The sequence below is a fragment of the Agelaius phoeniceus genome, chromosome 10 (genome assembly GCF_051311805.1).
Source record: "Agelaius phoeniceus isolate bAgePho1 chromosome 10, bAgePho1.hap1, whole genome shotgun sequence".
NCBI classification, from domain to species: domain Eukaryota; kingdom Metazoa; phylum Chordata; class Aves; order Passeriformes; family Icteridae; genus Agelaius; species Agelaius phoeniceus.
The window spans coordinates 26,483,450-26,509,205 of NC_135274.1; the positions used below are offsets into that span (position 1 = coordinate 26,483,450).

The 25,756-nt window shown below is 51.2% G+C and overlaps 1 protein-coding gene across 1 annotated transcript in view; it reads right to left on the reverse strand.

Moving 5' to 3' along the window:
- Positions 1–277: 277 nt before the first annotated feature.
- The window catches only part of ARHGEF26 (Rho guanine nucleotide exchange factor 26), a 29,717-nt gene continuing 4,238 nt past the window's right edge, over positions 278–25,756 (reverse strand). Inside the window, exons 3-14 of the mRNA XM_077183582.1 lie at positions 25,221–25,366; positions 21,414–21,470; positions 18,881–19,041; positions 12,931–13,083; positions 12,382–12,511; positions 11,719–11,793; positions 9,505–9,594; positions 6,006–6,160; positions 4,066–4,281; positions 2,805–2,872; positions 2,493–2,597; positions 278–1,732 (exon numbers count right to left, since the gene is read on the reverse strand). Coding sequence (XP_077039697.1) covers positions 1,590–1,732; positions 2,493–2,597; positions 2,805–2,872; positions 4,066–4,281; positions 6,006–6,160; positions 9,505–9,594; positions 11,719–11,793; positions 12,382–12,511; positions 12,931–13,083; positions 18,881–19,041; positions 21,414–21,470; positions 25,221–25,366 — 1,499 coding nt within the window. The 3' untranslated portion in view covers positions 278–1,589. The remainder of the gene's footprint in view (positions 1,733–2,492; positions 2,598–2,804; positions 2,873–4,065; positions 4,282–6,005; positions 6,161–9,504; positions 9,595–11,718; positions 11,794–12,381; positions 12,512–12,930; positions 13,084–18,880; positions 19,042–21,413; positions 21,471–25,220; positions 25,367–25,756) is intronic.

Consider the following 25,756-nt stretch of genomic DNA (forward strand, 5'->3'; position numbering starts at 1 on the left):
GGGGGAATCACCACATCAGGTTGAAGACAAAGCAGAGGGAACTGAAGACTTTTCCCATCTCTCTCTTAATGGTGCCTCAGCAATGAAAATGCCATTGCTGCAAGTCCAACAGGTAAATGGGATCTATGACAGATGAGGTAGGACACAAGATTGTGCTATTTATCTTTACAGAAGAGGAAAATGTAAAATGCCAGTGTCTACTGAAGAGATTTACTTTCTCTGACAAAAATGACATTATCAACTGGTGGCTTTATGGCATTTAAAACAAAATCAAAACTTTTTTTAGTAAGGATTTAAAAGCACTTTATTGATTGTTGTCCTATAAAATCATAGAAGTCTTTTAATTCCTGAAGAACTGTGTCCAACAATAGGAAAAATGAAAAATGTCTTTACAAAACATTACAGCATTTTTGGAAAAACTAGGTATGAAAAATATATACAGTGCATTAAAAAAATCTGAATAAAATTAATGCCTGGATTTATACATTCAGTTATGTGTTAAACATCCACATGTTTACAGTAAAATTTGTTAAAACAGTAGCAGTGTTTTTACTATGTTAAATAAGTCTTTGTTCAATTTACAGTTTCTCTCATTACTATTTTATCAGTCCACTTATAAATTAATTTGCAAGGCTATATAACCACTGTCACACTGTCCAGGTAAGTATTTTTGTACAAAATTACTGCCTTCCTAATGTAGTTTAAATTATTAGAGCTACACATCTTTACAAACACTCAATTCACTCACCACTCAAATCAGCATCTTGCAGGATAAAAACCAGCAGGGGCTGGGGAAGGCAACAGGAACAAAGCCTTGGTAGTACAAGTTGTCCCCTGGTTTCTACACTGCTGAGTCAGCAGCTGGTCCTTAACTTTTCTCATCCACACTCTCACACCTCTCTCCAGCCACGAGTGCCTTTGTTCCCAGAGCACTGAGTGCATTCCACCTTCTCCTCATCACTGAGTGCTGTTCTGAAGCATTGGTGAAGTGCCAGACCTCAACCAGAAACAGCTGCCCCCAGTGCCAGCAGTTACCCTGCAGTCAAATAAATCCCTGTGCCAGGATGGAGCAGCAGCTGCTCTGCAGAGGGTGGTACCTTTATCCAGCGTGCAGAAATCCTTTGCCCACAGCAGACCCTGGAGCAGCCTGTGCAGCCTCCCAGAGGTGCAGCTGCAGGGTCCTCACGAGGTGGTGCCAGCCCTGCCTGTGCCAGGCTGGGGCCAGCCCTGGCTTTGCCCTGGAGAGGTGGGTGAGGCTGCAGGGAGGCCAGAGCTGGGCCCTCGAGCCCAGGGAACTCGGCTGCTGCCACGAGGGCAAGGGGCCGTGACACAGGGCCTGGGGCTGCAGCTCCTCAGGACACCCAGCACTGCTGAAAACAACTTCAGCTGCTCCAAAGCAGACGAAGCAGGAGCGCAGGGAGGCAGCGGGGCAGGAGCTGCAGGAGTGCCCCAGACGCTGCTGCTGGGGCCAGGGCGCAGCGCGGAGCTGTCAGAGCAGGGATCCCGAGTCTCCAGCGTGCTGCTGCTGCTGGGCTGTGGCCCTGCCGTCCCCTGGCCTGGAGCAGCCCCAGCTGGGGCTGAGGACACGGCTACACGTTGGTTTCCAGCCCCAGCAGGCGCCCCATGCGCTCCATGTTCTTGTCCAGGGTGGCCCTGCAGGTGATCTCCTTGGCACACTCCGAGGGGAACCAGCCCCTCTGGCCGTCCCGCAGCCGCTCCCCCTCGTACCAGCCTGCAGGGGGGACAGCAGTGACACCTCTGCACTGGCCCTGCCCCGGCTGGGGGCACTGAGGAACATTCTGCATCTGCCTTGACTGGCTCTCTAGTACCAGTTCAGGATAGCTTTGGCAGATGTTTTTAATCCAGCCAGAGCAGGTAACAAATAGTATGTGCAAAGCATTGCATAATTTCGCTGTCTTTTTTTGTCATTCAAAGAGAGTTTGAAGTAATGCTACAGTACAGTGACAGAATCTCTGATTTCACAGGTAACTGAGCAACAGCAAGTTAGAATTTAGTCCCTCAAGTACTGACAGTGTCCTGCATCCCTGAGCCAGCACTTGGTGCTATCAGTGCAGTTGTGGGCAGGTCTGGGCAACAATCAAAGTGATCTTGGGATACTTGATCCTGTGTCAAACCTCAGCAACCACCCTGAGCCAGAGCTGCAGCAGGAAAGCCCAGGCCATGGCATGACAGTCTAGGGCTGTTTCTCTTGGACAACCCTGGCACTCACTAGAATGTCTGAGCTCTGTGGTTTTAGAAAAATTCAATTTCCTATTTGTGGACACCTCCCATGCCAAAACTGGCCAGCAGCCACGTTCTACAGCTGGTTTCATCTGCTGCTTCCTTTAGAAACCTGAATCCAAATGCTCACGTTTTCCTTGGAAGCTGAACTTCTACTCACTGCAGCCCTGTGCTAATAGGAAACAAGTTTTTGTAGCTGGATCCCCCTGCAGAGGTGACAGATGGTTACTGACAGCAGAACCCTCACTCACCGTCATTCACTTTTTGATAGACCAAAACGACATCGGCGACTTGGAGAGAGAGCTCATCGGCCTGCTTGGCTGTGTACGTTCTGATGGTCTCCACCTGAGCCAGGGCTGGGGAAGGAGCGAGCCAGGCTCAGTTAAAGCAGTCACAGGGCAGGGCTTTTACTACAACACATCACCATTTATTTCAAACGTTTCCACTTGACACCTTCCCCCACGGTGCCTTCTGCTGCCTTAGGGTATCTGCAGCCAGCCCAGCCCCGCTGAGGGCAGTGGCTGCCCTGAGAGCACTCACAAGCCCCAGCAGTTGTGACTTACTGGTCCTGTCCGTGTGCTGCCTGTCGCTGTCCTGGCCCAGCGCCGTGATCCAGCGGGCTCTGTCACTCCTGCAAAGCACAACCCTGTCTCAGCTCGTGCCCTGGAGGATGGTCAGCTCTGAGGCTGCCCCTACTTCTTCCAGTGCCAGCATCTCTCCCTTCAGCACCTGGGAGTAACCCCTGTGTATCACCAGCTCTGTGCATGCTCTGCCTTCTTCACAGGGCGATAGAAAGTTCTCAGCTAAAACTGGTGCTTTTCTCCTTAGGACCCACATGCCACAGAGGTGGTGAAACACGATCAAACTGTGCTGGAAATCTTTGGCTCAAAGAAAACCTTTCAGTTTTACCTGCACAAAACTATTCTGAAGGCACGCTCACCTCTCTGAACTGTTTGGCCTTGGAAATTCCCTTTCCATCCTTCTCAAAAGATAAGACTATAAAAATAGGTAACTTAAATCACAGGAATTCTTTTCAGACTCTTGCTCTGAGTGATGATCAGCTGGACTGCTATTTATACTGCAAACAGCACAGAACAAATCAATAATAAGCCTGCAGAACAAAATGTCTTTTCATACAAAGCCCAGACAACTAAAAATGCCCTGCATTTTTTCCCCAATAAAATTGCATTTCCAAACAAGTCTGAATCATCTCCTGCTTTCATAATGAGATCTTTAATAGGAAGCACTGATGATCTTCAGTTCCTTTCATGGTTATTCTAAACTTTGAAAGCCAACCTAAAACTATCGATTTTTCCAGGCAGGGACATGTCTGGAGCACTCCCTTTCATGTCTCTGTCCTGCCTCCAGCTTCCCCCAGAACAAGTGAACTCTTTCAGTGCTGGGAAGCCGTGTGGAGGTTGATGGCACATGCACATCCCAGAGCAGGCACTGGGTGCTGCTGCTTTCTAGGGCAGGCACTCCTGACCCTGCTGCTCCCTCCAGCCATCAGCACCATCCCAGCGCCCTGCCCAGGGCCCAGAGTGCTCTGGCTGTGCCCGGGGACACTCCTGTGCCACACCCTGGTGCTGTGCCTGCAGTGACAGCCCCGCGGTGACACCGGCCCCACGAAGGAACCTGCCTGAAGCACAGCTACACTCATCTCTGCAGGCAGGGCAATCGAGGCCTTACCCAGCAGTCAAATCAATAAACCAGAATAAGTAATAGAAATAAATAAATAATTAAATATGTACTACTTTGGGCAGGCGGGAGGAGCTGCCTGCAGAAACAACCAGGTGAAGAAATCCCTTTAGTAGCTGTACTCACTGAGTGTCTGCTCCCAGGAGCATCTCCACCCTGTCGCCGGCGTGGTTGCTGAGCAGCAGGAGCCTGAAGAGGTGGGAGGCAGCGCTCCTGCCCGAGTGCAGCATCCCCGGCGCGCTGCGGCCGGGAGAGGAGCCGGGGCCGGGCTCCTCCCCGTCGCACGGCAGCACCAGCAGCTGCTCCCGCAGCGCGTACTCGGTCACGTTGTAACTCTCCTCACTGAGGGCAGGAAGGGACAAAGCCCGGTCAGGGCTGGAGGCAGCCCCAGGCACAACACGGCGGTGGGGACAGCTCCTCCAGCAGCTCCCGGCTCCACACGGGGGAACAGCCTCTGCCAGAGGCCTGGTGTGACACAGAGCGCCCAGGGGACACTTTCACCCGTGCTCTGGGAAATGAACACTGACAGGGCTTTGGGCTCCTTCTGCAGAATGCCTCTGGGCACTCCCAAACGATGGACACACAGCGTGCTTCTAATGGAGCCAATCCTGCTCAGATGCTCTGAACCAGGGAAAGGGTTGCTTGGGCCTTGGTTTTTTAGGGTAAGTTTGGGGATTTTTGGAGGTGTATTTTTTTTTAAAGAAGTCAGTTCAGTGTTTTAGTCTAAACAACTCCTTAGCCAAGGGAAGAACTGGAAATCCCAGCTGGGAGTGCTGCCATCACTACATGGGAATCTTGTGTCTGAAAAAGAACTGTCTATGCATTTGTGCAGTGAATAATAAATGCATTTCTTATGAATTAACCACTAGGCTGTACATGTGCACAGCTAATCAAAACAGAACCTCTTACTCATTAATCAGCAGATAAAGCTCTACAAATCCTTCCTACTCCTCACTTCCATCCCACAGACCCGCTGGATCAGGCTCCTGCTGAAGGGAACCCAAGCACAAGCAAAAGCAGTCGGTGCATTTCCCACGAGCCCTCTGGGGTGAACATTGCACTGATTTCAGCTCAGCCCACAGCCAGGTCTGTGTGAGCAGGACTGGGCTGAGCCTTCCCGAGCCCCTTGGCTGAACCTCTCTCTCCTCAGGACCCAGCATCCCCACACCTGCTGGCACTGACTGCTCCTCTCAGGACACTGCATCAGTGCTTGGCAAGTATTACATCATTTTTAATGATTTAAAAAAATTCAGATTGTATCTACACACAGCAGGAGCTGCAAGGACAACTGGCAGAAGAAGAAACATTCCAAATAAACTAAAATATGGACAGAGGGGAAAAGTGGATTTTTATCCCTCTTGCACACATCCCAAATCACCGTGTCCCCTCCTGCCCAGCCTTGGGGAGCAGCCCTGGGACTGGAGAGCCCTTGAGCTCCCTCCTCTGCAGCATCTCCAGTAGGTCAGAGCCACAGTCCCCCAGCAGTTCCAGGAAATGGAGCCAGGGCAGAGCCAGGGCAGGAGATGAACGCTGGGAAAAGCCCCAAGTGCAGCCTCAGAAATGCCCATTTTTAGCACCAAGTGAGGAGAGGTGTCTTGGTGCAATGTTAAGAATCTTCTGAGATTCAGCTGCTGAAGGAAAACCACAAACATTCAAGCCCAACTCCAACCATTTCTGTCCATGCTGTGGTGCCATGGCAACGCTGTGGGTGGGAGCAGGGCTCAGCCGAGCTCCAGCTCTGCTCACGAGTCTGGCACTGGGGCAGGGACTGCTCCTGCAATCCTGGGAAGTGTGCGCAGGGAAAGGACAGTCCCAGCACCTCATCCTTCCCAAACTTGTCTTTGCTAGGGCATAAAGAACCATCTTTTTAATTCCTCTGACAATTTGGGATCTTAACTGTGTTTGCCAGAAGTAAATCCTGTTTAACAAGCAGTTACTTGCTATTGGTAACCCATGACAGAGGCTCAAATAACTCCTGAACTCATTCCACAGCCAGGATCATGTTCAAAGTCACTGTGATTCGAAGACTGAACACAAAAACAGCTTTATACTGGTGAAGCTCTTACCTCTTCTTCTTGGTGATGATGAGGACATCATTGAAGAGGAAGAAGTACACCTGTTGCTTAGAGGTTCTTTTGGAAAAAAGTCCAGTGTCTTCTACATATGCTGTTAATTCACCCCTTTTCACCAACCACCGTGAAGAGGAAACCAATGGAAACGGCTGCAAGGCAAGAAAATCACATTGTAATCCTTCCAAATTAAACCATTTTTAAAAAACAGACAACAGAGTACAATCTATTTGGGGAAAATGCTTGAATAAACTCAAAGCTCAGAGATAACAAACACAGAGGTTACCAAAGTTCAAGGGCCTGCATCGTTGCTACAACACACAGGTAACAGCTGCAAATACCTGGGAATCACTGGGCACCTGTCATTGCTGCTCATGGAAAAGAGAAATGAACAGACCTGCCTGGTCCCATGGGGCTGGAACAGGCTGTGAGAGCCCCTGGGGGCACCCAGCAAAGCCTGGCCTCAGCAAGGTCTGCAGGGTGACAGCAGCTCCTGAAGCACCAGGGGACATGGGAGTGTCCCTGGTACCTCAGGGCTGCTCTGGGAGCAGAGGTGACACCCCTGTGCCAGTGTCACTGGGAAAGAGGGGACATGGGAGTGTCCCTGGTACCTCAGGGCAGAGGTGACACCCCTGTGCCAGTGTCACTGGGAAAGAGGGGACATGGGAGTGTCCCTGGTACCTCAGGGCAGAGGTGACACCCCTGTGCCAGTGTCACTGGGAAAGAGGGGACATGGGAGTGTCCCTGGTACCTCAGGGCAGAGGTGACACCCCTGTGCCAGTGTCACTGGGAAAGAGGGGACATGGGAGTGTCCCTGGCACCTCAGGGCAGAGGTGACACCCCTGTGCCAGTGTCACTGGGAAAGAGGGGACATGGGAGTGTCCCTGGTAGGGCTGCTCTGGCAGCAGAGGTGACACTCCTGTGCCAGTGTCACTGGGAAAGAGGGGCACAGGAGTGTCCCTGGTAGCTCAGGGCTCCTCTGGCAGCAGAGGTGACACCCCTGTGCCAGTGTCACTGGGAAAGAGGGGCACAGGAGTGTCCCTGGTAGCTCAGGGCTCCTCTGGCAGCAGAGGTGACACCCCTGTGCCAGTGTCACTGGGAAAGAGGGGCACAGGAGTGTCCCTGGTACCTCAGGGCAGAGGTGACACCCTTGTGCCAGTGTCACTGGGAAAGAGGGGCACAGGAGTGTCCCTGGTAGCTCAGGGCTGCTCTGGCAGCAGAGGTGACACTCCCTGTGCCAGTGTCACCAGGACAGGCGGGCAGGGTGTACAAAGCCCCCTCACCTGAGGTGCAGGTACAGCCTTGTTCCTTCCTCACCCTGGTGTGCTCTCCTTGGCAGCACCACAGGAAGGTTCCATGGCCCTGCTGTTCTCCCCAAGGTCTCAGCTGCGTGTCAGGCTTCACTGGAAATGGCTGGTGAGGGACCCTACAGCTCCTCTCTTTATCCAGCTCGTGTGGCTGGAGCAGGAGCTCCCTCTCTCCCCAGCTGAGGGCCAACACCTGCAGCAGCTGCACCAGAGGATCTGAGCTGCCTGATGTGAAGATTTGCCTTCATTAATCCAAATTATTCCCAGCTGCAGGAGACCCAGAGCCCACAGGAGGCCCTCTTGCTCCTCTGGGCCAGGAAGATGGAGGGAGGGAGATGTGGGACTGCACTGGCCACACAGACCCCTGTGAGGCTGCCCCCAGACAGACACCAAGGTGATGGACACAACTGCCTCTTTTCCCCTCATTTTAGCACCTCTCACACACTTTAACAACATCCCCTCCTGCAGTTTGGCAGCTGCCTCCCCCATTCTGCATGAGCTGGCTTTTTGTATCTGCTAATCCCTGGCCAAGCCAGCTGCAGCCTGCCTGTACCTGTGAGCCAAACCCTGTGCTGGGACTAAGACCTCACTGCTAAAGAACAAACACTGACTCCCTAAAACAAACCCCACAACTTCTCTCGTGCAAAAGATGCAAAATTGAAGAACAAAAACTGCTGAAACTTAATTAAAAATTGAATTCCACAGTTGAGCCATGTACACAAGCACCACGAGATTTGAGTCACTTCCCTTGGGTTCCCATGAAGCTCTCCACAGTTACATCTAACTAAATAATAAACAAATCTCCAAAACTCTGTGAGACTGGGCAAGAACAGAAATACTTTAACTAATTTATAATGGCTATAAAACAGAATTACAGTCCCATGATGATTGGTTTACAAGCAAAAAATACTTTTAAAAGTTCTATTTGAGGATGAACAAAAAATTCCTCTAATCTGTACTCCAAATGAGTTCATCCCATTTTCCTAATTGACTCTCTTCCAGAAACAGCTTGGTTTTACTTCAAGTTTTCCTTAATTGCCAAAGGAGCAATCACGTGCACCATGTCCCTGCTGCAGGAAAGAGGCTCTCAGAAGTGAAAAATGCCTTTAACCAGAGCTGGGCTTCCCTGCCCTGGGGCCTGAGGGGCTGCAGGGCTGGGGCTTGGATGCAAAATGGGAAATCTCACAGAAAAGCAGGGAAAGACAAAGCCCCAGGGCAGGAGGGGTCACCCAGGAGCCACAGAGGGACAGAGAGGGATGGGCAGGGCAGAGGGACCCAGACCCCGAGGGAACCTTGGAGCAGCTCAGCCCCCACACTGGGCTGGACTCACTGAAGACTTGAGTCTGGTACCACCCACCAGGAAATGCTCTGGTGTCACTTGCCCAGAAATGTTGTGCTTGTTGCTGCTGTTGCTATAAGCAAATATTATCACTATCAATTTTTAGACAAAATTTGAGAATAAAAATACTTTAGGCCAGTTGAAAATATCTTTTTGGAGGCAGAATTTGCCCCAAGCCTGACCCAGGGCTTTTCAAGAGCTGTGCTTTTAAAACCATGAACCAACCTCCACTCACTACATGCCTGATAATGAAACTATCTTCTCCCAAAAGAGTCCTCATTGTGTTATGGTATCAGACATGAATTATAGAAATACAGACATCAAAGACAGAAATGAGATTGCAGCAAACATGGACTAGAAACAATAAATGTACTTGAAGAAAGTCCAATAAACCTCCCCTACCCATGAGCGGGTCTGCTGGTGTTTCCTACAAAAGACTGATAGTACGGGAAGGTTTTAATGGAAACCTGTGATATCCCACCCTTCAGGGGAAGGACAAACACCCCCTGGATCCTTCCCTGGCCTGGAAGTGTTTCCCAGGCACACCTTTCCCATCAAGTACATAAGGAAAACTGAGCAGTGAGCAGCAGCCTTTGGCCTCTTTCCTAACACCAAAATCTGCACAGCAGCCTTATATTTACAGCAAAGAATACTCTACACTCAGTATTTATTCAAAATCCCTTGTGCTGTAGCATCACCTTCTAATAAAATTAAAATACTCGACCAAAAGTTTTAACTTCTGCCATGCCTCAACAGCTCACTTTGCAAGAATCACTGTGGGATATGACCATGCTGGGGAAGTTCCCCCGTTCACTGTCCTGGCTGGTCAGGACCATGCTCCTCACCCTACCTTGATTTTGAATTCCAGCTGGGAGTTAATGGTGTACATCATCTCCGTCCTCTCCATCTTGCGGGCGCCCTCGTTGCACAGACGCACGAGCTGCAAACGGGACAGGGCTGAGCAGGGCCTGCAGCACAGCCTGCAGCTCCCTGGGGAGCACAGGGCACTGCAGGGCACACAGGGCACTGCTGGGACACTGCTGGGGCACAGGGCACTGCTGGGGAGGCACAGGGCACTGCTGGGGCACACAGGGCACTGCAGGGCACAGGGCACTGCTGGGGAGGCACACAGGGCACTGCTGGGGCACTGCTGGGGAGGCACAGGGCACTGCTGGGGAGGCACAGGGCACTGCAGGGCACAGGGCACTGCTGGGGAGGCACAGGGCACTGCTGGGGGGGCACAGGGCACTGCAGGGCACAGGGCACTGCAGGGCACAGGGCACTGCAGGGCACAGGGCACTGCTGGGGCACAGGGCACTGCTGGGGGGGCACAGGGCACTGCTGGGGGGGCACAGGGCACTGCAGGGCACAGGGCACTGCAGGGCACAGGGCACTGCTGGGGAGGCACAGGGCACTGCTGGGGAGGCACAGGGCACTGCTGGGGAGGCACAGGGCACTGCAGGGCACAGGGCACTGCTGGGGCACAGGGCACTGCTGGGGAGGCACAGGGCACTGCTGGGGAGGCACAGGGCACTGCTGGGGAGGCACAGGGCACTGCAGGGCACAGGGCACTGCTGGGGAGGCACAGGGCACTGCTGGGGAGGCACAGGGCACTGCTGGGGAGGCACAGGGCACTGCTGGGGAGGCACAGGGCACTGCTGGGGAGGCACAGGGCACTGCTGGGGCACAGGGCACTGCTGGGGAGGCACAGGGCACTGCTGGGGAGGCACAGGGCACTGCTGGGGCACTGCTGGGGCACTGCTGGGGCACTGCTGGGGAGGCACAGGGCACTGCTGGGACACAGGGCACTGCTGGGCACAGGGCACTGCTGGGGAGGCACAGGGCACTGCTGGGACACAGGGCACTGCTGGGCACAGGGCACTGCTGGGGAGGCACAGGGCACTGCTGGGGCACAGGGCACTGCTGGGGAGGCACAGGGCACTGCTGGGGAGACACAGGGCACTGCTGGGGCACACAGGGCACTGCTGGGGAGGCACAGGGCACTGCTGGGGAGGCACAGGGCACTGCTGGGGCACACAGGGCACTGCTGGGGAGGCACAGGGCACTGCTGGGGAGACACAGGGCACTGCTGGGGAGACACAGGGCACTGCTGGGGCACTGCTGGGGCACTGCTGGGGAGGCACAGGGCACTGCTGGGGCACTGCTGGGGAGGCACAGGGCACTGCTGGGGCACACAGGGCACTGCTGGGGCGGCACAGGGCACTGCTGGGGAGACACAGGGCACTGCTGGGGCACTGCTGGGGCACTGCTGGGGAGGCACAGGGCACTGCTGGGCACAGGGCACTGCTGGGGCACACAGGGCACTGCTGGGGCACACAGGGCACTGCTGGGGAGGCACAGGGCACTGCAGGGCACAGGGCACTGCTGGGCACAGGGCACTGCTGGGGAGGCACAGGGCACTGCTGGGCACAGGGCACTGCTGGGCACAGGGCACTGCTGGGGCACACAGGGCACTGCTGGGACACACAGGGCACTGCTGGGGAGGCACAGGGCACTGCTGGGGAGGCACAGGGCACTGCTGGGGAGGCACAGGGCACTGCTGGGGAGGCACAGGGCACTGCAGGGCCCAGCAGGGGCACAGAGCCCAGCAGGGGCACCCCCACCTCAACGTGGTGTTTGCAGGGTCACAGTGACCAGGGCTGGCCCCGTGGCTGCCCTGCTCCCAGCTCCCCCTGACCCCAGTGATCCCACAGGAACCCCATAATTTGTGATTCTCCAGGGGGAACAAAGGCTCAGTCCCAGTTCTGGCTGAGCAGGGCCACTGCTCTGACCCAGGCTGATGATCAGCTCCAAACACACACCCTCCTCCCAGCTGGATTCACTTCCCCCATGGTTCCCCCACAAACCCAGAATCACCACGGTATCGTCCACTTTGGGATCTCTTCCCAAGTAGGAGCCAGTAATTCTGCACAAACCCAATCCCCAGTGCCCTTCCTTAAATACAACAATGCAGAACCTTCAGTGCTCCTCCTGCCTGCAGTATTTATGCATGGAAAACATCCATTTTTCCCTGGAAGTACTCAGGAATGACGTGAGAACATACCTTGCTGACTTCCTTCAGAGCCTGTTTGCAGTTCTCATATTTTGCTGAATCCTTGGGAGTTTTCTGGCAAATAGTCTGGAACAAAACATCAGTTACTTCAGAGGACCAAGCAGCACAGACTGCAGCACCTTAACTGAAAGACCCCAACTCCTGCTGTGAATTCTGCCTGACAAACACACCCTGGCACTTCCATCACTCTCCCTGAGTCCCTGGTCACTGCACAGGCAGGGACAGCTCAGTGCCACTCACACACAGCTCCCTTGGGAATGGAGTCCATCCTTCAGCTTCCCAGAGTATTCCCTGCCTAAGGGCCCTCACCCTTCCTACAGGACAGCAGGTCTTGTTTTTCAGCTGCAGGGTTCATTCCAGTCCTAGCACTACATACAATTCTTGGGCTGGCTCCTCCTGAGTTTCAGAACCATTCTGACCCTTTACTGTACAATTTTCCCACTAGAACATCCAAGTATTTAACTTGTGAATGGGGGAGCAGGAGGGCCCAGTCCCAGTCAGCAAACAAATGCAGCAGGACCCCATAATCCACAGCCAGGAGTGGTGTAAGGGAGAGGGCAGGAAGAGACTGGAGAGAACCAGAACTGAGTGCGAGGAATGTTATGAGAGAGTGTGAGAACAAGCAGCAGCAAAGAGGCAAGCAGGGGCTCTCACATCCATCAGCAGGGGCAGACGAGTGACCCTCTGCATGGGGAGGATGAGGAAGGAGATCATGGGCAGGTTCCGGCAATCCTCATGGGACTCGATCCGGGACAGCACCTCCTTAAACGCTGGGTTTGTGGCTCTGGGGGAAAGAGGATGAAAGAATTCAACGGGATGTTCTACCAAATGATCGTGTGAATTGCTGCATTTTAAATAAACCATGATTTTATAAAAGGAAGTGTGAATTGCAGGAGTCAGACCACCCCAGCCTTCAGCATTATTTCCTCAGATCCAGCAGCCCCAGCACTGACACTAAAGCTCAGGAGCCACCAACCCTGACTGTGAGGGCAGAGCCAGGTGTGCCACACAGGGAGGGCCCCTGTCACACTGTGTGACACTAAACTGATGGGTGAGGGGAGCGTGAGCCATGACCGGGCAGGAGGGGGCTGGCCCATGCCCTCGGAGGAGGCGGAGCAGGGACAGCCCAGCCCGGCTGGGAGGCACGGGTGCACCCAGAGTCCCCCAGCGCCGTGTGCCCTGCAGGAGGCTCTCCATGCTCACAGCAGTCTCTGCAGGGTGCGCTGCTGGTACACCTCGTTGGTGCAGTACTTCACGTAGGGGTCGAAGGTGGAGCCCGCGTGCCTCGCCACGATGTCGCTGATGTCCTCGATGAAAATGTTGTTCTGGTGCCTGGCCTCCAGCTCCTCAAAGAACCTGGGGGGTCAACATCAACTGCTCACTTTTACATGCAAACAGCATCTTCCTCTCACAACATTCCCCTGACACAACCCAGTCAGCCACCGATGCCAGCCGGGCTGGCCTGGGACAGGGCGAGGCCGTCCCTCCTTTGACAGGGCAGCGAGGGCAGTGCTGGCAGGACACGGCCCCAAGGGCCCAGGACACGGCCCCAAGGGCCCGGGACACGGCCCCAAGGGCCCGGGACACGGCCCCAAGGGCCCGGGACACGGCCCCTGGCAGCTCAGCAGCGCTGGCACAGCCACTTCCCACTCCCCCACTGCCACAACCAAACAGCACCACTGAGCTGGTCAGACCAGAATTTCCAGAAACAGAGTTGGAAAAGAAATGAAACGACTTCATACACAAATTAACACATTTCCTCTTGCAATTAAAGGCAGCACAGCACCAGAAGTGCTTGATGGAGTACAGGTATGTGGGGCTGTTGAGCCAAGGACAAAGCCATGTGGTGGTGGAGCAGGACACGCTGCTCCACATCCTGCAGCCCTCCACTGGAACCAAGCAGGGACTGGAAGCGCTGAAAATGGGCACAGAACCCAAAATCCTGAGCTGGCTCTTCCCCTGGCCATGCCTGCTCTGACAGCTTCCCTGCTGTCTGTCTGTCCCACACGAGAGCCTCTGGCCACTGGATGCCTCCCACTGCTTTCGGCACTCCCAGTGCTCCACAAGCACAAGCCCTGATTTCCATGATGCTCACTGGAAATCCCCCAGTGTCGGGGTGGAACAGCTCACAGATCACCTCTGCAGGTCACCCCTCACACATGAACAGCTGTCCTGGCTGAAGCCTTTGTACATCAGCATTCACTGCAAGAACCCTCAACTCCCTGGAGTCAACAAGTTCATACAAAAATTCTCATCCAGCACAGAAAATATTAAGGAAATACTTAGAACACATGAGCTCACATTAAGCTCCAATATTTTGAAATCTGCTTTATTTAATTTCAGCCCCTTAGTCAATTTTTTAATCACTAACACTGGCTCTTCAAATCTGCCCCCTTTTTCAAGTGATGCTCTCCACAGTTTGCTTTACAAACACACCTCAAACATGCTAGAGGAGCAGAACAGGCTGAGCAGCAGCTGACTGTGTGCAGCAACAGAGCTTAACTAAATTAAGGCACTCTCCAGGTGTGTTTAGAAGCAGCTACTGCCCTGAGTGGCTGCCAGGCTCTCAGTGGGTCAGCCAGAGCCACCACAATCAAGTGGATTTTGGTCTGGTTTTGTTTTTGTGACAGTTCTGACACAGGAACTGCAGATGGACTGGCTGATAAACAGGGCTCTGCCTGCAAGTGCTGGGCACAATTTGTCACAGCCCTGCAGGCAGAGCCTCCAGCACCTCCTGGCCCCACGCAGCCCCTCCAGGGCACAGCACATCCTGAGCTGCCACAGACCTGTCCTGTGCTGTGGGTTTGGGTTTAGTGCCAGGACCAGCCCCAAGGGGCACATAAATAATAAAATTACAGAAAAAAGAGCCTGTAAGTATGGAGTCTGCAGTGTCTCAGGAGGCACAGCAGAGCCCCATCCCACACTGGGATCTGTTTCTCTCTGCTCAGACATGTTCATGGCTGGGAGAGCCTCCCACTGTTGCCAATTCCCTTTGCTCAGGAAATCCAACATTTCCTGCTGTGTTATGGCACACTGACAAGGTGTTGGACCCTGCTGGGCCACAGCTTCCACCTTTAGAATTTATCTGGTGCTTCATCAGCGACATCATCAGAGACAGTCCCAGTAAAGACATGGGAGAGTCGAAGACAGGAAAAAAAAAAAAGAAAAAAGGGAAAAGAAAGACAAAGAGGAGCAGTTTATCAAAGTCCCACCTCCCAACATGTCCCATAAGGAAATCCTGCATCAAAGTTTGAATCAAAAGCTGTAGTTTTCCATATCCAATCTGCTAATTATTAGATACAATTGGTGAACCAGACACATCATAAACCCCTTCACTTACAATTTTAGGATAGATTCTGCCACAGAGCCCAAGACTGAGGGATGGAATGATTCCATTCAATTTAACCAACAAGGAATTTGCTGTGATGTGTGCAGCTATTTTTGCTGAATGTCAGAAGGATTTACTTCAAATATCTCTTTGTTAAATCCAGGACTTTTCTGGTTAAAGTTAGATCCAACTCAGAGAAAGTCAAGCAGCATTGGAGGACAGAATTTGATTTCCCTCATCCTGTACTGTTTAAAAGAACCATCCACTCTGCAACACTCCTGAAGGCCGAGGGACAAATTCAAAAAGCAGGTTGAGCTGCAGGTGCTGCTGGCACCAGCAGGGACAGAAACCTGGGGAGGGGCAGCAAGCAGAATTCAGCCTCTTCCCCCTGGAGACAGGAGCTGTGATATGTGCAGCTGTTACCAGAGTAACAACTGCCACCTTGAGATAACTTCAGCCAGAAGTAACAAAGATTTCTGATGAACCTCTCCAAATCTGAACCTTCTCATCAGGAACACAAGCTGAGCATCTGCAACATTATTGTTATTTAGGGAAGGGGAGGGGAATTTAAAATAGTAAAAGTAGTATTATTTCCATAGAATTTTCATGCTGAATCAAAATCAGTTTTTATAAAATAAAAAAGGCTGGAGAGAGGGTGATTAAAGTGCAGAACTGAAATCAGTCTGAGTTCCCCCAGTCTCAATAATGGGAGCCAAGCCACAGGCACACAGACAGAACTGTAACAGCCAGGCCTGCAGACTCAGAGCCCCCAGGGCAGCGTTCAGTGGGCACTGGCCAGGCAGGAGCAGCTGCCCCTGTGCCCAGCCCACAGCCCAGGCCTGTCCCACCGGGCAGCCACTGCCTCTGCAGCTGTTCCTGGAGCCCTGGCAGAAACCCAGGGCAGGGAGAGGCCACAGCAGCCCTGCCAAGACAGGGAGATTCCCCAGAGAGCAGGAAGGTGCCCACAGCCCCTGGGACCTGCAGGACAACAAATGTCCATTCAGCCAATAAACACACCCAGACACGCTGGGAACACCCAGAGCCATGGGAATGTCTGCCAAGTCATGAACCCATCACAACCAGGGTGCTCAATCCTGGCATTCTGTGACTCAGGCAGAGTTTAAAACCTGACAGAATCTGTTCAAATGGTTTTGTCAGGATCTTTTTCTGCCAATGCTGCTCTGGTATCACAGAAGCATTTGCCCTTTGCTGGCCTAATGGCAGAGAAGGCACAAATGCTAAAGCTTTCCTTCTTCCTATAAACTGGGGATCTGACCCTGCAGACCAGCTGCTCCTGAAGACTAGAAAATGAGAAAAAAAAGAGAAAATTCCCTAATTTCCCTGGGACTCCTCTTCCCCCAGAGAGGCTCCTGGGGAGCTGTGTGACCTGACAGTGAATTTCTCAGGCTGCATTCCTGCCTCATTCCTGGCTGAGCTGCTCCCTGGCATCCCCACAGCCCAGTCCAGCAGCTCCTGACCAGGGCTGGAGCAGTGAGAGTTTGGGTTCCAGCACATCACACAAGGGCCACTGAACTGCAGCTCTCTGAAGCCACCTTCCAGGAGTTTCCACAACCACACACAGCAGCGCTGCACAGGCCATTCATCTCCACTCCTCTGCCACAGACACTCCAGGGAGCTCCCAAAGGCTGAGACAGGCTCTGCTCTCTGCATTCTGCTTCCAACAAAGGCAGCTTTGTTCCCCCAGGAATGCCCTGTCAGGCACTACAGGCCCATCCTGGTGTTACTCGAGAGTTTCCATTAAACATGTTCCAAGTCAAAGTTCCTAGACAGAGGCTTTAAGCAGTTCCAACTAAAGGTTTTTATAAAGTATTTCTATCAGCTCAGGTTCTTCAGCTCACCAAACTTTTGTCCAAGCAACCAAACCCACTGGTAACTCCACTCATACTCAGGTTTTGTACCAAGCAAAGGCTGTTCCAAAACCAGCAGAATGGGACAGATGCTCCATCTTATAACAAAAGGGTGGATCTTGCTACTTTGAAACACCTTGAAAACGAGAAAGCAGCAGTTTGGAGACACCAAGCTGGTATCTGGTTTAAAATCACTTCCATTGTTTACAGAAATGACGTTGCTCAAAGCCAGCACAAAGTTTTGTTTTAGTTTAACAGTATTGCAAAACTTGGAAATAAATTATGTTTTCATTTATGTTTAAAAAGGAGTTATGACTTCTGATTTTACCCCAAGTCATAAAAACCCAAGTTCTTAAACCATGAGACTTCACAGACAAGAAAGAATAAGATTATAATTCTAGGCTAATGTGGTATTTTTCCATTCTTTTTTGCTCCTCTCCCTCCCACTTCCTTTGAAGACTATTAATCAAAAGGGATGCTAGAGCTCCCCTAAGAGTGCTGCTCTCCCCACCCCCACTGTCCCTTACTTTTACACCTCACACTTTGTGTAAGGAGCACCTGTAAAAGGAAATTCTCCTTGCAAATAAAGCCTTTGATGAGCTGCACTCCCTGACACCAGTGCCACCAGACTGGGGTGGCTCTGGGGCCACACAAGCCCCAGCCTCTGGCAAAGACCCCAACTGCAAGAGACAAAGAAAGGGGGTTGGCAGGGAGGAAGGAAGGGTGCCCAGCCAAACCCAAACGTTCTCCTGCTCTGCAGCTCCTGAAATGGGTTTGCACTTGACACAGCACATCAGCTCCAAAAAACAAGAACTTCTGCTGCATGAACTTCAGAGGACAAAAGTCAAACTGCTGCACAACAGATGCCAAATTCCACAGACTTTGTGGTGTCTCAGAGAAAAAAGCCAAGAAATGACTTTACTGTGACTGGGGACCTTCCCAAGTTCCACCGAGGTACACGAGGGTTTAATGCTGAAGAATTCACAAAGGGGACAAAAGAAGGAGAAACAAAATAAAAACCCATTCAGAATCCTTGTTCAACCTTCAGCCCCCCTTCTGAAAGGAGGCCAATATTTCTCTGTTCCACAGGTAAAGAGATCCATGTAAAGCTGTACAGAGCTACAGCTGTGAGCACTCAGTACCTTCACAAGCCACTGCAGCCACTGTGCTCGCTGCAGACTGCAAACCAGGGCCAGGAAAAGCAACACAGACAGTCTGATGCTTTACTTATGTGGAATACATGGTCCACCTGCTGCTGTGAACAGAGCAAATTGCAAGGAAGCCAAGCCACATCCAGCAGCTTTGTGAAAGAGAGTGTGAAGTACTCAGAGAGCACATACATATGCATGTCCTGGATTAAATAACACTGGCAGTAATTACCAGTCAGCAACAAGACTTCCCTGCACTTGTATCATGTAAGATCTGCCATTTCCTCCTCTCTGGGCACTATCTGCAGTGTGTCTGTTCCCCTGGCTGCAGACTGAAGGAATGTGCCCCAAAGCAGCAGCAGCAGCAGAGCAGGGATGGCCATGGCAGCAGAGCCAGGCCCTGGTGCTCACACAGGGGTGACGGTCCCAGGCACAGCCTCTGCACACCTGGCACCAGCCAGCTCTCCAGGGCAAGCATGGAACCCCAGCTGCAATTCAACTGCTCAGCAGGGCAGACTAAGGACCAGGTCTGGATGCCTGAGCAGCATTTAGCCCAGAACTGCTCAGATTTGAAGGATGCTGATTTCCACTACCATTCACCCTGTGCTTTCCTTCCCTCCCATTCTCAGAGACACAAATCCCAGGCCAGCCCTGCTCACACTCCTGTGCAGATCTCTGCCCACCTTCAAAGCAGCTGGGGTTTTGGAAGGAGTGCCCACCACTAAAATGGTTAACTCAGTGTCCAAAGAGAAACTGCTGCTATGCTGAAGGATGCACAGCTCTGGTAAATACAGGAATGCCACACTTACTTTTTGCTTGCTTCATAAACATCCGTGATGTTGGAGAAGAGGTGGTGGCTCTCTGTTTTGGTCATTGTGAGGCTCAGTTCCCTGGAATTTTTAAACATCCGGATCAGAATCTCCAGGCTCAGCAAATAGGAGTGCTCAGAAGATATCACCTCAAATATTGCCTGCAAAGTGAAGGGGGAAAAGAAGAGACTTACTAGTGACTGGGCTTTTTTTCCTTAAAAACAAAAAGAAAATATTGAGCAGGGGTGCAAAGCAAAGTTTTGGATGTAAGCTAGATATTATGACTTAAATATTCATCTCTATAATAGTTGCATCATTTATTATAAATAAGTTATTTAATACTAGAAAAAAAGTTTTTGTTAACAAGTCTATATTCAGAGTTTTCAATGCAACTGCAAACCAGGAGACTGAAGAGAATTCAGCAGAGGTGTGACCCCAAGAGCACAGGAGTGGAGCAGGCTGAGGTCCCTGGTGGAGCCCTTCCCAAAGTCATCAGCACAGGCAGGAACGGAGCAGACACTTTGAGGGAATCACCTCACCATGAGCCCAGCACATTCTGGAGAACAAGAACCAGAGCAGGGCACCTGACACACACCCGGGGCTGGGGCAGCTCCCTGGAGCCTGCTGGGCACTCCTGGGGGGCACCTGAGGCCACACTGGGGCTCATCTGCACCAGACCAGGCTCAGGGACATGAACCCCAAGGACAGGTACACTCTCGGGGGGCCACGGGCACCCTGCAGCTGCTACACACATACACAGGGTCTTAGGCTTGCAAGGAAACACCTACTGAAAATGATTTTAGTTCAAACCAGTCTGTGACACATTTTCTTTAGCCAAAATATGCACAGAGATCCATGTCACTAACAGATTCTGAAAGATGGGATGTGTATGAAGACAGGACATGGACATTAAGGCAAAAGACAAACAAATATATTTTTCTGCAGTGACAATGTATATAACTATCTATTTGTTGTTATATTTGTTATATTATATGTTGTATACACTGCAGTGACAATGTATACAACTATACAATCTAATAGGCTCTAAAAAGCAATTCAAGGAACAGATAAAGAATAAATGATAAAAGGCAGTTTAAAAGAAATACAGCAAGAGCATGAATTGGTAATGTAACTACAGCTTAAAAATATTTATTTAGGCTCCCACTGAAAGAACTGGCCTCTCAAATTCAAATTGAAAACCCTCAGGCATGAAAATATTTTTTGGTAACATTGAAGACTTTACATTTAAAAGGAATCCAAAGAACTTGTTCTTTTTGAAAGGATGCAAGTATGGCTCCAGGAAACACAGACTAAGGGCTCCTAAAGGACATCACTGAAATACATGCCTTGTCTCAAAAGCTTCCCAGCAGGAGGAGGCTGAGCTATGTCCTGAAGAGGAAAGAAGACACTGGCACAGCCTGCCATGGCAGGTAATGCTGCAGGGCCCCCAGCCAAGCCCTGCTTGCTGTGGAGGGACACACCTGGGGAGGAGCTGCAGGGACACAGCTGCCCTGGCCAGGCCAGGCTTGGCAAGCTCCCCTGGCCTGGGACAGAGCCCCTGCAGGCAGGAAGGGGGGCACAGCACAGGGAGAGGACACAAGGAGCAAAGGGGACGAGGAAAGTGGATGAACAGGACACAAGGAGCAAAGGGGAAAAGGAAAGTGGATGAAGAGGACACAAGGAGCAAAGGGCAAAAGAAAGTGGATGAAGAGGACACAAGGAGCAAAGGGGACGAGGAAAGTGGATGAGGAGGACACAAAGAGCAAAGGGGAAAAGAAAGTGGATGAAGAGGACACAAGGAGCAAAGGGGACGAGGAAAGTGGATGAGGAGGACACAAGGAGCAAAGGGGACGAGGAAAGTGGATGAAGAGGACACAAGGAGCAAAGGGGAAAAGAAAGTGGATGAAGAGGACACAAGGAGCAAAGGGGAAAGGAAAGTGGATGAGGAGGACACAAGGAGCAAAGGGGAAAAGGAAAGTGGATGAACAGGACACAAGGAGCAAAGGGGAAAAGGAAAGTGGATGAGGAGGACACAAGGAGCAAAGGGGAAAGGAAAGTGGATGAAGAGGACACAAGGAGCAAAGGGCAAAGAGAGAACAGACAAGACCCTGCTGCTGCTGCCATCAGGGAGCCCTGCCCTGCTGCAGGGCTCCAGCAGGCACACCCCGTGCCCAGCACTGCCCACAGGGGCAGGTACAGCCCAGGGGCTCTGTAAAAGCTGCTCTTTGCTCCCCACTGCTGTGGAAGCTCCTGTGCCACGTCCCCTCTCTGTGAGCTGGAGTTACTGCCACCCCTTCCCTGGCACAGCAGTGATGCTGGTGCTGCCAGGCTGGAGCAGCCCAGGAGCCCTGGCATGGACACAGGCACCTCAGCACACTCTGGGCTCATTTTTTCTCCCTGGGCAGAGAGGAGACTTCACTGGAGAGCAGGAAGGCAAGCAATGAACTCTTATCAAGGTCTCCTTATCAACACCCAGAGCACCGAGCCAGGCGTGCAGTGCAGCCCTGAGCAGCAGCCCCAAAGCACAGAGTACCTCCTGTCTCTTCCTTTCCTCCTGGCTGATGGCTTCTGACAGGCCATTCTTCTTCACCTACAAAGACAAATCAATCGATATTTTAATACCTTTTGTGGGAAAATGTGATTATAAAGAGAGACAGGACTATCAAAACCTAGAGAGCAAAGCACCAAGGAGGGCCTAGCTCTACAGGAATTCTAAACACAGGACCAGGTCAGGAGGGACACCAGGGCAAGGGAAGGGAAGGGGCCACAGCACCACATACATGGAAGGCCCTGCTCTCTTTGTGGAGCAGAGGCACATCACAGACCCCAGACCCCACACCCATTTCTGCCAGTCTTCTCCAAAAGCTCCTAACATGCTATACCAACAGCTTTCTCTTCTTGCTCCACCTGCTCCCTGGCATTTTAAAGGATATATTATTCCTCATTTTATTCCTGCACAGCAGGCCCCGCAATGCTGGACAGCAGGAAGAAGGAGGTGCCACACTCTGGTCTGCACACCAAAGTACAGAGTCACAGGTAAATGCCTGTGAAGTTACATCAACATTCCAGTGTGGGAGCCACTATCCTCTGGAACACAACTGCCAGACTCCCACAGCACCACGAGCAGACACTTCTGGATGCTGAGCAAGAGCTAATTAGATGGCTTCTTATTTAACAATTAAAGTACATCTTAATCAGGAGTCTGAAAGCTTCAGAGCATTCCTGAGGAAGTGCAATGGCACTGAAAGGTGCAATGTAACTTTTTTCTGGATGCAGTGGAAGAGTTTTCTAAAAATACACCAACACAGGAAATAGCTAGGAACACATCCCCCAGATTTCAGTGCTCCCTGTTAATTAACACAGACACTGCCAGAGAGCAGGGAGCTCCACGGGGCACCTGCTGAATTCCTGCTCCAAACTGCAGCTGGCACACACAGGTGTGTCCCACTAAGCACACACGAATTCAGGGCACATGAACTCACAGCCAAGGGCCCAGCCTTGCACTCCCCACCAACAGCAGCACTTCCAAAAGACAGAGGCCCAGATATGGAGACTGCTTTGGCCATTTCGGCCAAAGAAAATTCAATACCTAATTTTGATGTGTCCAAAATGTTTAAGCTGAAATAATGTAAAAAAAATCATGTGTGATACTAAGCAAACAAAAGCTTCATTTAAGCTAAGAACATGATCAGAAGGAATGAGGAGGCCCAACATCACTGCTATTAACACTGGACTGGCTTTTCCCCAGCAATGACTGATTCAACCATGGAGGTGAGAAGCAAAGGATGAAAGGAGGACAGGTGAACTCAAGTCAGGGACAAAAAGTTCCTTCAAAACAAGGAGGTGCTGAAAGGAGGAACTCACCAGGAATCTACTGAGTGGCTGCACCACAGCCAAAGTGACCACAAGTGCCTGGGTATGGGGAGAGAAAGGGGAGCCCATGCAGACATCAGCCCTGAAGGGCCCAGAGAGTCACACCAGGGGTCTGGGCTGGTAGGGAGGCAGCCCTGGACAGTGACCCTGTGAGTGGCCCTGGACAGTGACCTGTGAATGGCCATGGAATGACACAGCCCTGGACAGTGACCTGTGAGTGACACTGGACAGTGACCCTGGACAGTGACCTGTGAGTGACACTGGACAGTGACCCTGGACAGTGACCTGTGAGTGGCCCTGGAAGGACACAGCCCTGGACAGTGACCTGTGAGTGGCCCTGGACAGTGACCCTGGACAGTGACCTGTGAGTGGCCCTGGACAGTGACCCTGGACAGTGACCTGTGAGTGGCCCTGGAAGGACACAGCCCTGGACAGTGACCTGTGAGTGGCCCTGGACAGTGACCTGTGAGTGGCCCTGGACAGTGACCCTGGACAGTGACCTGTGAGTGGCCCTGGAAGGACACAGCCCTGGACAGTGACCTGTGAGTGGCCCTGGATGGACACAGCCCTGCACAGTGACCTGTGAGTGGCCCTGCACAGTGATCTGTGAGTGGCCCTGGAATGACACAGCCCTGGACAGTGACCCTGTGAGTGACCCTGCACAGTGACCTGTGAGTGGCTCCCTAAAGCCACTCACAGCAGTTGATTTTTACATGAATGAGAAACCAGTCACATCTGAGATAACACATGTGAATACACTTCAGGAAGACAAACACCCTTTTCTATTCCTGTTCTCATGAAGAATTTTCGCTCTCCGTACCTGAAGGGCACCACCCTCAAGCACAGCGTGGTGGGAGCTGCAGCCCTGCCAGGGCAGCCTCCTGCAGCGAGAGGGGATCCCTCTGCCCCCTCCTTCCCAGCACAGGCACTGCTCATAAACACCAGAGGCATTCTCCCCCTCCTTTCCTAGCACATGCTGAAACCCAGGACTGACATTTTCCAGCTGACTTCCTGCAACAACTCCAGACTCACTTCTGAACTTCTTAATACACATTGACAGCATGTAATTTTTCCAGAATTATAAACACAGTCACTATGAGTCTCACATTCCCAGATTTTGTTTTCTCCATGCCTTCTCCCATATACTCCCCACTTCCAATCTTGCAAATCAAATACAGACAGTGCACAAGTTTGTGTGTGAGGAGCAGTAAAGAACAAGTTGGTTTCTGTAAGTGAAGCACAGCACAGAAGAGTTCTCCTCCTGAGATGGTCTTCATGCTATTTCTGTCTCAAAGCAAATTAGTGTTTTGAAATTATCATTATTATTACTAAATAGCATTCCTTCCAAAATACCTCAGCTGTTGAACATTTAACTGCTAGTTTGCCCAGAAGTCAGAAAAAACAATTTGACTTCATTATAAACACTTTTTTTTTGCAACATGAAGCCAATGAACTGTATTTTAAGTATTTGATTGTTGGAAAAAGAAAATTAAAGCACATATTTACAAAACCACATTGTCTTGCCTTCTTTATAATTACTGAATCAGAGAGATTCACCTTTCAATACTTTAAAGTGCAAAGGGTCACCAGCATCTGTAAGACAGCTCTGCTAATGAGACCATCTAACCAGCCTTTGGGGAGCTCCCTGAGGCTTAATCCCTCATTTATTGGGATATACAGAGCTGATGGTCAAATACTCCAGGTGATCTTATTATAGCATAAGCTCTCTAATGCCTGAGATGAGCATCTACAACATTCCACAAGTTATGTTAACAAAAAACAACCCCAAACCCTTCATTATAGGGATATCCCTCCAGAAGCCACAGAAATGGTCCAAGAATAACCCCGGAAACACAGAATTTTTATGGTTCCTTCAGTCCCAAAATCACACGCACAAGAAAGAGCTGTGGCAGTACCAGCTGCTCTCAGGAGTCTGTCAGGTTATGGGCAGGGAAGGCAGTGACACTGCAGCCCTGAGCAGAACAGCTGAATTTACTCTGTTTGACGATGCTGCTCTGCCAAGGCCCTGCAGACACTTCCCAGCCTGTGCAAGGGACAGCACAGCACCACCAGCTCTGCTCTCCACTTCTCAAAATGCTTTCCATTAAACATCTGCACTCGAGCCAGCCTAAGAGCTGTGTGCAGTGATTTAGAACAATTCAGCAGCAACTTGTTTGTAACTAACTGAAGCCTTTCTTTAGTATAATTCACCCTTTTAGTGAACTCACACAACCCTTTTTTTAATGAATCAGTAAAGTTGAGTCTTTGCCAAATACAGGACTCTAAAATGAACTTGGTTTCATTGTTTTTTATGTGAAACAAAGACCAGTAACTGACTGGGACCTCCATGTCGTTCTTATGAGGTGAAAAAGATGATGAGAAATTTCAGCCAGAAACTCCAGCAGCGAGTAAGAGAAGACTTTGCTTCAACCCACCCTGAGATCCTGTCCCTGGCCATCCAACTCACCACAGAGAGCTGGCTCCACGTCGACCTCAGGGGCTTATAGTGAAAAACAACCTTGTCATCCAACTTCTGCTCTTGGGGCTCAGACTCTTCATCGGAATCTATGTCCAGAGCTTTTTCCTTATAGTTCTGATATAATACAGCATTTTCTGTCAATAACAACAGTGTGTCAGTCGTTGCTAGAAAGTTAGTTTAGTTGCTCTCATAAAAATTTAAAGTAACATTTAAACAATGAAAGAAACCAAAGTGTCACTGTGCTGCTCACACTCCACGAGACAAAGATAGCAACTGATTTGGGCTGGACAATGGTGCAGTACAGTGACAATGGATCACTGTACCCAAAGATCCTCCCAGACCGAATTAAAGAACAGATGTGGCCTTTGTCAAGAAAAAAAATAGCAAACAATTTTTTCTTCCTTGGTTTGCTGCACCCAGTTCTGTAATTAACCAGCAATCAGAAAACAGGATTGTGTGTCAGTGGAGCAGCCACTGATCTGCAGGTCTCACTAGTTTCATGTTCAGGAAAAGCACACTGCCCA